The sequence below is a fragment of the Uloborus diversus genome, chromosome 5 (genome assembly GCF_026930045.1).
Source record: "Uloborus diversus isolate 005 chromosome 5, Udiv.v.3.1, whole genome shotgun sequence".
In the NCBI taxonomy this organism is placed as follows: Eukaryota; Metazoa; Arthropoda; class Arachnida; order Araneae; family Uloboridae; genus Uloborus; species Uloborus diversus.
Genome location: NC_072735.1, coordinates 135310826 through 135322951, shown reverse-complemented (window position 1 = coordinate 135322951; position 12126 = coordinate 135310826). Strand labels below are relative to the sequence as shown.

At 31.1% G+C, this 12126-nt stretch overlaps 1 protein-coding gene across 1 annotated transcript in view; it reads right to left on the bottom strand.

Moving 5' to 3' along the window:
• The window catches only part of LOC129223153 (nephrin-like), a 168021-nt gene that overhangs the window by 58417 nt on the left and 97478 nt on the right, over nt 1-12126 (bottom strand). The window contains exon 5 of the mRNA XM_054857721.1: nt 7566-7676. Coding sequence (XP_054713696.1) covers nt 7566-7676 — 111 coding nt within the window. The remainder of the gene's footprint in view (nt 1-7565; nt 7677-12126) is intronic.

Below are 12126 nucleotides of genomic sequence, written 5' to 3'. Positions count from 1 at the left end.
TTTTCTTTTAAATTTCTTGCAGTAAAAGACTCCAGTAATGCTTCCAAACATTTCTTCAACGGGCTCTTAAGATACAGAGATTGTAAAGGGCTCTTAAGAGGATAAGACTTTAATAAGGCTTGAAGAATATCTGCACGCTTTTCTCTACTGGAAGAGTTTGATGAAAGGCACCGTCAAACACAAATGTGACACCTCTCGTAATTTAGTCTGAACCTTTTTGGCTTTTTAGGGTTCTATCTACACCTTCTATAGCCAAACGGTGGCTCATCGAACATTTGCCCTACATTTTAAGGCATTCTCTTGAAGGAGTTCTCGCAGCTATCCGTTTTTTCTTGTGTTGGAGGCATTCTGAAGGAGATATTCAAAGTAGTTTAAATGTAGAACTGTCAGTTTTTTCACCACTAAGTAAAGTTCCGGCAGTTCCATAAGAAAAGTATCGCAAAAGCCTGCTGATCGATATTTGATTACTGTTGCAGTTTATGAGTTTTCCAGTTCCATCGGGAATGCCGACAAAAAGTTATTTACGTAAAGAAAGTTACATGTATCAAACACGAGGTTAGTTTCCGAGGTCTGCCGTCCTCAATAAATCCCCCGAGTTCTATACTTGCCGCTTGATAGGTTGGCAGGACCTTTAACTGACAAAAGGCATTGGAAATATGTTGAACCGAGAAAATGTTCTAAACTAACTATTACGTGACGAATTTTCGATTCGCTAATAGGATAAATATTGTAATTCGACTAAAAGTTGAGTCTTTCTCAATCCCAATATGCCTTTCAACCTTTTGTACTCGTTTTCTTCTGAAAACTTGCTTTTTTCTCATGCTTCTTCTTTCTTTCTTTTTTTTTTTTTTGGCAATTTCTTCCTGATATATCTGTGAGCTATATTCTTTACTTATATAATTTTAAATGCCTAATTGCAATCATAAAGAATATTTCTCCAAATAAGTTTATTTATTTTTCCTCTTTGTCAATTTCTCTCCTATCGAATGCTGCTGGTTCGTGACTGTTTAACTCTTGACTTTGAGTGTAGGATAATTATTTGCAATTACCCTTTAAGTTTTGAATTTGCTAAACTACATGAACAAAAGTGGATTCATTAGCCATTGTTTTACATTTCAATTTTAGTATTAATATAAAACCTTTAAAAATGCATGTGAAATTATAACCTTTAGAGGCACGGATTAATATTGTCTATCTGCATAACTTGAATTTAAAAACTAACTTGCTCGATGCGAATCTTAGTTATAATTCGTTTGGATACATTTTAAAGTATTAACATTCTGTGACTCGAATTGGTTTGCAATGCTTAATGCTAAGAGTATGCTATATACCTTATCATCCTCTGCAGCATCAAATACTTGAAAATCTATTGGCGATTCTCAAGCTGGCATCGTGATATTTACTGCTTTCACCGTGTTCCCAACCCTCAGCATTCAGTTCGAAGAGAACCGGTAACTATTCTTCCATTACGTATGCGGGGCGATCGGGATTTGTTTTTACGTAAATAAGAACAAAACAGTACCAAACAAAAACTGGTTGCGAAGACAGACTGTTGATTTAAAAAATAGTATGAATACATATATCCATAAATTATAGAGTTTGTCACTTAGTAAGAATGAACCTTTAATGTAGTGAAAGAATTTTTCAAATAGTTGCAGTGGTTCCGGATATTACCTCGAACATATAAACACAGAAAAATCCGATTTCTCTCTTTAAAATATGAGTATAGATTATAAGGGAACTGTGCTGATTTCTTTTCAGAGGGTAAAATTGACCCCCACCGTAATTCTAGTGTTAAACTTTGGTTTTAGTTTCCACACATTTTTATACAAGGAATCATCATATTATCATGTATCCGCTTTCTAAAATAAATTTGCACTTAAAAAATATGATTTGAACATGTTTCGGGAATGAATTTACAGAAACACCCACAATACATACAAATCACTATTTTAAATTTAAAAAAGTCATAACTTTTGTACTTTGCAATATGATAAATTATGGTTCCTTATGTTCAAATTTTAAAATTACTGACAATAAAATACAAACATGCGTTTAAAAACTCACATGCGTTCGAATATATTAAGCACTAGACTGTATACTTAAAATAAACTTTAATATTAAAAAAATAACGAGTTAATAAAAACATTATTAAAAAATGTATTTCGTTCATACACGTAGATATTATTATGTAATATAGGATAAACTGCCACTGTCACTTTAAACTATTTTTAGAGTGAGTTAAATGAATTCATTTGTGCATAAAAAGTAAAATAAATAACAACGTCGTGTTTATCTTTCTTGGTTCTAGGAGAATTGAAACGGTTTTCACCTACACACTACTCTAGAGCACATCCAGAAATTTACTTCTGAGGAGTGACGCTCAAAATAGCTCTCTTGTAGTTTCATTCTTTCATAGACGTTACTTTTTTCGATGTTAGCGCCATCTACATGCCTCTTTTTGTGCCGATGGGGGACGAACTTAATGGGGATAAGGATCAAAATAAAAACAAATTATTTAATTTAAAAAAAATAAAAATAATCTTCTTTTTTAGAGCAGGACATTACGAACACCCGGTAGAATGCGACGAAAGGTCAGTACTTACAAAAATAATATTGAATTGTCAAAATACTTGTTCTTTTTTCTTTTTTTCTTTTTTTAAAACCATTCTCTAAAGTTTTCTGGGTAGAAAAAATGTATTTTGCAATAAGTAAAATTTGTGTAAAGTTTATAATTTACTCATTGCTAATGATACAAAAAAAAGTAATATACTGCTAAAAACTGTTCAGCGAAATAATTTTCCCTTTGCTTATGCTAAGAATGTAAATATTATAGCATTTTTTTTAGGAATTATTTTTTAATTTAGTCTAGAAATGTTTACCAGATGTTGTAATACATTATTTTTCGACCGTATTATAGCTCACTCGCACAACGATGCTAATTTTTAATCATTTAATATAACGTGTTTTTTTATTATTTTTATAATAAAGTGTTTTATAATGTAATTCTCGAATTTCGTTTTCTACCTTCAGTAACTGAAATTGTTCTTTCCTTTCATGAATTGTTGACAGTTGTATGCTTAGAAGAGTGACATACAACGAAATTTTTAAGCTGACAATTATTTTTGATTCCTACAAGTATGTTTTAAGACTTTACTGAAACAGGAAAAAAATTGATAAACACACACACACACTATTTTTATATTATACTAGCATTCCCGTACCCGGCATTGCTCGGGTAATGGAATTAGCAGGGGTTAACAGTGCTTGGTGCACCTAGTTGCGAAAATCCCCTATAATAATTACTTATTACCTATAACTTTTTCTAATTTGGGGAGGATCCCGGGGACACTGGACTCCTTATATATATATGCCCTTGTCCTTAACCGATCTTTAACTGTTATTAACGATCCTTTTAAAGTATTGATTATCTTTGCAAACAGAGGTCATCCACATTTTATTGTTATACCTATGTTTAAGCTAGAACTTCTTTGTGTACAACATTTTTAGTTTTTTTTTTTTTCTGGTGCTAAAATTATTAAACTGCCTGATGAACTGGCTTTGGAGCAAGCTACATAACATTGGTCGTGTGAAAAAAAGTCTTCTCTTAAATCGATCCCTGCTACTTTTAATGTCTGTCCTTTTGACTTATTAATGGTTATTGCAAAGCAAACTTGAACAGGAAACTGCACTCTTCTAAATTCAAAAGGATAGTCCGCCTGTGATGATGTTCTTAAAATCTTTGTTTCTAGTTTTGAAAAAATAAAAGCAAAAGACAGAAACATTATGATTTGACTTGAAAAAAGCCTCGAAGAATCACGTGAGAAACAAAAACAATATCAAATTTATAGTTTGCTATCGACCAAAAGTTGAGATGAAGTACTAAATAATGATTTGAATGGAGGAAAGCCTTCGAAAATAAGGGATTTGAATTTCAATGACAGGTTTTTAATTTCGCAGAAATTAAGGGGTTTTAATTAATTTCTCCCGAACTAATTGAGATTTCGAAAAATCCTTTCTTAGTGGTTACTTTTGTAATTATGCGGACATGCCTGCCAAATTTCAAGTCTGAAGCTTCAGCGGTTTCGGCTGTGCGTTGATATATATATGTATATATATATATATATATATATACATATATATATATATATATATATATATATATATATATATATATATATATATATATATATATATATATATATATGTTATCTCAGGACATTGATTTTTATATATTAAGATTAAAGGTAAAATGTTTCCTTTGGCGGGAAACATACATAGTAAATAATCTAACTGAACGAAACAAACTTCATTATCAAATTACAAACAAAATGTGTTAGGAAATTACTTAAATTATCAAGCTAGTGACTTCATTGTTGATTTTTATTCTCTTACACTATTCTCAACCCATCAGAGACAGTAATAACCTAAACTGGCAGTTATGTTTCTAAAGTTGTTACTTTTCAGGAAATAAATCAAAATCAACTGAAAATTAATGAGTAAAAGCCTGCATTCATTAAAGTAGTTTGTATGCCCGGACACCTTGATATATACGATCCTACTCTCAAAGCTTAAGTCTTTTTCTCATGGGCCAAACCCGACCACAAAATTACTAGAATGCAAAACTAAAAAGCACAAAACTTCGCAATTAAGTTTTCTGTTCGCTGACGCAAACCCTGAAATCTCTGAAAGAGTTAATTTCGCGAGGGAGGATACAGATTCCTGATCGTAACTCGGGTGAAAAATCGGAAAAGGGTTTTCTCAAGAGATGTTTTCAATTACGCGGATATCTCAATTATGGTGGAGCTACCATAAAACGGAGAACGAGGAAAAGTTTAAAAGTCTTTCTGGGAAGCATAAGCTGTTTGTTTTTGTTTTGTTCCTAAAACACGTGAGCTGTATTTTGTGAAACGAATCGTTAAGAAATGATTTTTAGCATGTGCTCTTTAAATCTGGAAATGTTTAAGTCACTTTCGTGAAATTGCTTTTCTTGTAAAAGGAAATTAATTAATTTATGCATTTCAATGGAAAATAAATGCGTAATGGGTTTCAAGCAAAATGTAAATTGAGTGTTTGAACTGCAAAAAGAAGAAAGTTTTTCTGCATGATTCTTTCATTTGAAACGTAGAGTTTTTTACTTTCAATTTAAAAGATAGTTGACTTTTTATATGCATCTGTGATTAAAAAATACCGGAAAAATTCGATGGAAGGTGTATTACGAACAAACATACGATATAACGGTTCCTTAGAGTGAGCGATAAAACGCTTTGAATAATTTCACTCCTATATTGCAAACATTTTTTTAAAAAGTGTTTTACAGATATTCATTTTCTAAATATCGTTAATTTTAACATGCTTAAATGGATATCTAGCTCAATATCGCCAAACGAAACAAACTATAATCAGATTCAAATAAACTTCTTTGCTAAATTTGCCACCATTTTTCCTATGTATCGCCGAGTTAGCCACTTAAACTCTGCTATCAATAATTTGGCGATATATTTCCAAATTATAGTGTCACTGAAATCTGCATTGAAATTACCACGGCTTTGCCCCAAAAGGTATAAAAGTCTCCTATAGGAACATCCGAATACAACCAAATGGAGAAGGGCACAAATAGATCTACTTAGAGTCTACATACGAAATTTTAACATTGTACCGCTTATCGCCATTGGGTTATGCGAGATACATACATCCGTATTTACATACTTATAGATTTCATGTGAAAACTCCTGGTAATTAACGCAGGAATCTCAGCATTCATTCGGGAGTGAGTAAAATTGAAATTTTGGCCGACATTTGAGGCAAAAGTTTTTCGCCATTAGAATATTTCTTTTCCGATGTAAAAGAAAGTAAAAATGAAAATGCTAAGCAGTTTTGACTAAAGCCCTGGATCCCCGGATTCAGGGCTTTAGTTTTGACGCGCCTTTTTTCTTTTATTTATATTACAGCTTATTAGCTTGTTGCTTATTTTTTTCTTACAACTTATTATTTCAGTTTTACTACAACAATGTTTATACACCGTTGTCCGCTGTAAGAAAATACTTCTTTCACCACGAACCCCAGTCTCCTCTAGAAACAGACAAAACTTTTTAATGCCTTGCTTTTTTTTAAATTTATTTTCTAGAATAAAAAAATAAACTATAGGTTCAAATAAAGTGCGAAAAACTTGCTATCTTGAAACATTTGTCTGCAATTATTATTGATACCTTTGCCCCTTTGCGTTGTGTTTGAGCTTCAGTCATGAGAGAGACAATAGCAATTAAGTCAAGGACTCTCTATTATGCACGCATTTAAGAAATAATAATTTTTATTAAAAAAATAATACTTTTGATTAAACAATTTTAATGGCAGTAAACTATAAAACACCAGGAATGAATGAAAGATTGAGTAGTAACATATCAAGTATTGGGGTAACTTCCGTTTCTTCTTTGTTACATCGGTTAAAACCTCAATGTCACAATATGGTTAAATGAATAATCCAGTTATGACAATACAAGCGTTCTTAAACTTTGGCTTTCGCGAAATTCATTATTTCGTGAAATTCATCACTTAAGCTGTCCAAATGATAAATAATTGTCAAATATTGATTTTGTAAAAGTAACTCATTTTCGTAGCAGATTTCGCTGCTTTAGGTCAGCAGTATTGTACCTATTTTCACTATTGACCATTAATCGGCATGTCCGGTCCAAAATTTTCGCTTAGAACATCACCAAAAAAAAAAAAAAGAGGAAAAGCGAAGAAATCAGAATGGCAAAAAATTGGTAACCGCTGTATCATGCTTGTTTTACACATTGTACCAATATCGCTACTTGCTTTTAGTGGACTAATTATGTTCAGCTAATAAACGCATACCCATTTACATCCGTGGAGTGAACGTGGCAAAAAATCAACTTTCAACTCCTATTCCTGGGGATTTGTGTGACTACTTAATGGAATGACTGCAGCAAGAAGGCAAAGTGGCAAAATTGAAATGACCTACTTACCCAAATACAAGACAAATCAGCTGAACTTTTCCATACTTTCATAAAAGATTTAGCTTTGAGATTAATAGGTGGGGGGGCGATAAAGCTTCTTTAATCCGAACTAATTGCAATCAATGGGATTTCAGTCTATCAAACTGTTCGGATTACAGGATATATTATATATATTTTACATGTCTAGTACGTAAGAACAGCAAGAAAGTGACTAAAATGGATCATAAGTTTTACAAAAACAAAAAAGAGAAATGATGTGCAGTGCAAAATTCCTATCATTTAATTGTTAATAAACATAACATTTTAACAATGATCGAGTAAACAATTAGTTAAAGAAATATTTTTATGTACAGTACATTTATTTAGTCTCCAATTCGCTCGGATTTCGTAGGGTTTGAACAAAAAGGTTCTATCATACTACACTATATTAACTTTACAAAATGACTTTAAAACAATAAGTGTAATTATTAATAGTTTTTCATGTCAAACATATTGTAGCGAAAAGTGGAAATTAAGCAGTTGGTTCTTTCAATTTCACTACAGATCTAAACAATTAAACTGCATACATATATCTTTTTAAGTACTTACCCCCTTCTGCTTCACAAATTAATGTCACATTAGAGCCTTCATCTACTGGACCGACAGTCTCTTCTATTCTTTGTCCCCATTCATCCATTATTATCACTTCTCGGGGTGGCACTGTTAGAAAATATATTTATGTCAAATAGTTTGCAATAAATTACATTCAAGCATTAAAATCATTTATTGTATTTCATATAAGTAATCATAATGTCAAGTATTGCCAAAAAAAACTACCCAAAACCACTGATATTCAAAAGCTAGGAACTGACTTTTTCTGCCTAAGAGCTTAGACCAAAGTAGATAATGACAGAATATCTATTCACTGTCCAAAGTGGAAACCTGTTAACAGAAAAATAAATTGATGGTACCTTTAAGCTAAAATTTAATGGTATAAAAACAACGCTAAAAAAAATAATGGAAAAAAGGCAAGTGTTTTTAGATATAAGTAATCCCTTTACACTGTAAAACGATGTAAGCTTATGAACGTAAAGAAATTTGGTAAAAGCAACGAGGTTGATTATATAATAGTTTGAACAAAAACTTAGTTAATTAACCAAACAATTAGAAAAAGAAACATATAAAAAAATCAATATTTCACTCCTTTTAATGAGCTTTTTTACGTGTCCGTGATAAAGTAAAAATAATCCCAATTAGAAGGAAAATAGAGACAATTGAAAAAAATTGGTGGGAAAACGCAAAAAAAAAAGCAAACGTTTAAAAAAAAAGGAACCTTTAAAAAAATAACAAATTTTATTTTGAATGTGATCAATAAAATAAGGAGACATCAGATTGGAAAGCAGCTAAAAAAAATCATTACAAGAAATAGAAGGAACCCTGTTTTATCTGGCAGTTACACCACAAAAACCCTACGAGTTCAATATAAAACTAGGAACAATAAATGATTTGTCAAAAATAAAATAAGAAAGCATAAAATAGGGTAAATGTCAATTTAATTAATTTAAATAAGTCACTGTCGGGATTTAATCAACGATTTGCCTTTTAACTCGTGAAGTGGAATGTCTCAACCGTAGAAGAATTAGACTTCTTCATTCAAACGTTTCGATTTATTTAACACACGACTTGATTATGTATATGTAGGTCATTTTCGGTAGGGTAAAGTCGCCTTATTTCATCCCCTAAAAGCTTATTGGCATCTAAATAGCATGTGTTACGATCAATAACTACGAAATAAAATAATAATAAGACCACCAACTTAACCTACGGATAGTAACTTAAGCTTAAAATGAAACAAAATTTGTTTTTCGTTTAAAAAAAAAAAAAAAAAAAAAAAAAAAAAAAAACGTAAATGGGTTAAAAGCCAATTAACAATTTTACATGAATACGAATTAAGATAATATTGATTTTTTTTAAGCCTCCAAATAAGTGACCGCAATTTATTTTATTTATTTTTTTTTTTTTTTCGTTTTTCACCCCAAAGCACATTTTGTGTTTGCCGCGAGTGCATTAAGGTAAACGTTCCTGCATCTCTCCATGAGAAATTTTTTTGGCACGTAAGATTATATGCATCAACGTTTTTACTCAAATTTCTGTAAGAGACGAAAGGAGGAACATCATATTTTCCAATTTGGCGGTTTCATGTTTTATGTAAAGTAAACCTACCACAGCGAAACAATCAGATCATTTAATTTACAGATTACCTTAAACACTCTGACGCACACAAATAAATAAACATATTTTAATACCTCAAAAATAGCATTTACAAATAGTATTACGATAACTCAAGTGTGAAAAGAGTACAAATATGTTTTTCATGTAGATTTTAAACCATGGAAACTTAGGGGAACAAAATTGGAGACGGGGACTAAATATGGCTAATTTACCATATACTTCTTTTAGTTGTATTTATATAAATAATTAATTAAAAAATCATTTAAACATTATCAGCTTCCATTTGTTAAACTTTTTAAAGTGTCCATGAAATATAATTTTATGGTTACATACACAAAGTATAACAACTAATACAGAAAAAATACGTCACCAGTTAAAAATTTACTCTTTAAAAACATCCAAAAGAACTCTAATTCGGCTGATCTTGTGTTTCGGATGTCTTACCACATTTAGCTCAACGTTTCTAATTTAACTAAACAACTTAAATAATGTCCGAGTTTTTGTAGTTTGTCTTTATAAGTAAAAGTTTTAGTAATCAGGATTCCTTTATGTACGTATTTTACCGAGACATTGATACAAGATTTATGTATTTTGTGGTTGGTTGAGTTCTAGTTACGGTAAATAAACTTATTTAAGTTTTTAATAAGTTTCTTTGAATTGACATGGACATACGGGTCATGTAAAGTATGAAACATCAGAACTTTTCAAAAACTCAGCTATCCCTGTTTTATCTGCATATAAATCTGCAAAAAGTAACATTTGGAGGTACATGTAAATAAGAAATTGCTATTGGAAACAAAATAGTTTGTAGTTTTTTCTATGGAGTAAGAAACCAAACTACCTCGGTTATTATTATTTTTTTTTTTTGTACGTAATAAATTGTTTCTGACAAACGTAATCGCGTGAAGCAAGCACTACATCATTCGAGCGGTTAAGTTGACACGACCCCATATTATTTACTAATTATAAACCTGGAAGTCCGGATCTCTCTGTCAGGATCTCTGTGACGCGCATAGCGCCTCCGGCGCCATAGCGTTCGGCCGATTTTCATGAAATTTAGCACAAAGTTAGTTTATAGCATGTGGGTGTGCACCTCGAAGCGATTTTTCGAAAATTCGAAGTGGTTCTTTTTCTATTCCAATTTTAAGAACAAAATTATCATAAGATGAAAGAGTAAGTTATGAAATTATCGTAACGTGGAACTGTAACTTGGGCACAAGCCAATTGGCGAGAAAATTCACCTTACATTATTTTTAAATATACAGGCGAACCAAAAGAACTTTTAATTTTCTATTACGAGCAAAGCCGTGCCGGTACCACTAGTTATGAATAAATGAAATGTATAGTTTGAAACAAATTATTTTCTTTATAATGTCGCCGCATAATATTTTATAACTTGCACAAGAATTAACTCGATTTTTCAAAACTTATTTGTTGAGTATGTTATGAAAACATTCTACAGCTTAAAGTGTGAGTTAAAACAGAGCAAGAATGGCAGGCAAACAAAGATATAACGACAGGAAAAAAAGAGCAGATCGTATGGAAATATTTCGGCAGCGTATAAACAACGATTAGAAAATGAAGAAAAAAGAGACTGAGGGGTAAAAATGACAAAGTAGGAGATTAGAATCAGTTGCAGGGAAGCTACTAAAAGTTGTATAGTGTTGCAAACCCATGTAATTTTGCCTTTCTCAACATGCCAAGTTGGCGGAAAGGCGAAAGGACATGCTCTTCTCAGTATTTCTAGAAAAAAAAAACAGGATCTTATACATGTTATCTAATGCTAAAAAACAACTATATTCTTGGAATTACTGTGATATATAGATAAGTGAAACAATCCTTACAATGGTTTTTTTTTTTTTTTTTTGAAAAGAAGATTTACGTTTCGTGGTAGTTATCTGCAATAAGAAGATATTCTTCTTCTGCGTAATAGAAATATAATGAGCGTCGTAAAGAGCCACGATAAAAATTAAACTTTTAGCTTTTTTTAACCATTTGAAATGTCACTGCCCCTACATGTTTCTCTCACGCCAAGCTCTTGTTCTTTTTGTGCAAAACTTACGCGTTTTCACAATATAATTAATTATTTCAATAAAGAAATTGGTTATAAACAACGAGAAAACTAAACATTACTTGAAATCTGCTTCTTAATTGCTGCAAAAAGTAATAATAATTGTTATAAATGTTAACTTTGGTTATAAAAGTTAAAAAAACTAAATTCAAGGTTGAACATTACTAATGTGGATTACGCTTTTAAACTGGAGATTTGACTTGAATCAAAGAAATACTGAAAAACCGACTTTATTTTAAAAGCTTAAAATGCCCAAAACATGATTGCTTAAGATCAGCCTTGAATTTGATTTGTTAAATTTATTAACAAAATTAAAATTTTGATTACAATCATTTCCTTTGTTTTTGGCAACAATTAGAACACAACCACGTCCCTTACGTCACACAAAAAGGTTTGGGATCAGAAATTCTAAAACCTATCCCAAAAAGCTTATTTTCAAAACAGAGGAGAAAAAACTAATTATGTACAAAGCATAATAAACAAGCATTTATTTACATTTTTAGAAAATTTGTTGATAAAAGTGTTAGTTTTAAGAGAAAATGCTAGTGCTTACCTATTAATTGATACTTCGACACGTATTTTTCCAAAAAATTAAGCAATTAAATTTCTGTTATGCTCCGTATTTGAAGTTTCGTACGTTACGTATATGTTGAATAAATATTCGTTTTAGTTACATTATAAGCAAAAAGGAGTATTCTCCTTCACGAAAGATATTGCTTACGAATGAAAATAACACAATACATTGTGAATAAAATATGACAACGTATATAAAGTACAAATTGAGAATGGAAAAAGTTTAAAAAACCAGCAAACAGCTGTTTCGGCACTCTAAAATACAAGTGCCATCATCAGTGCATTAAAAACGAA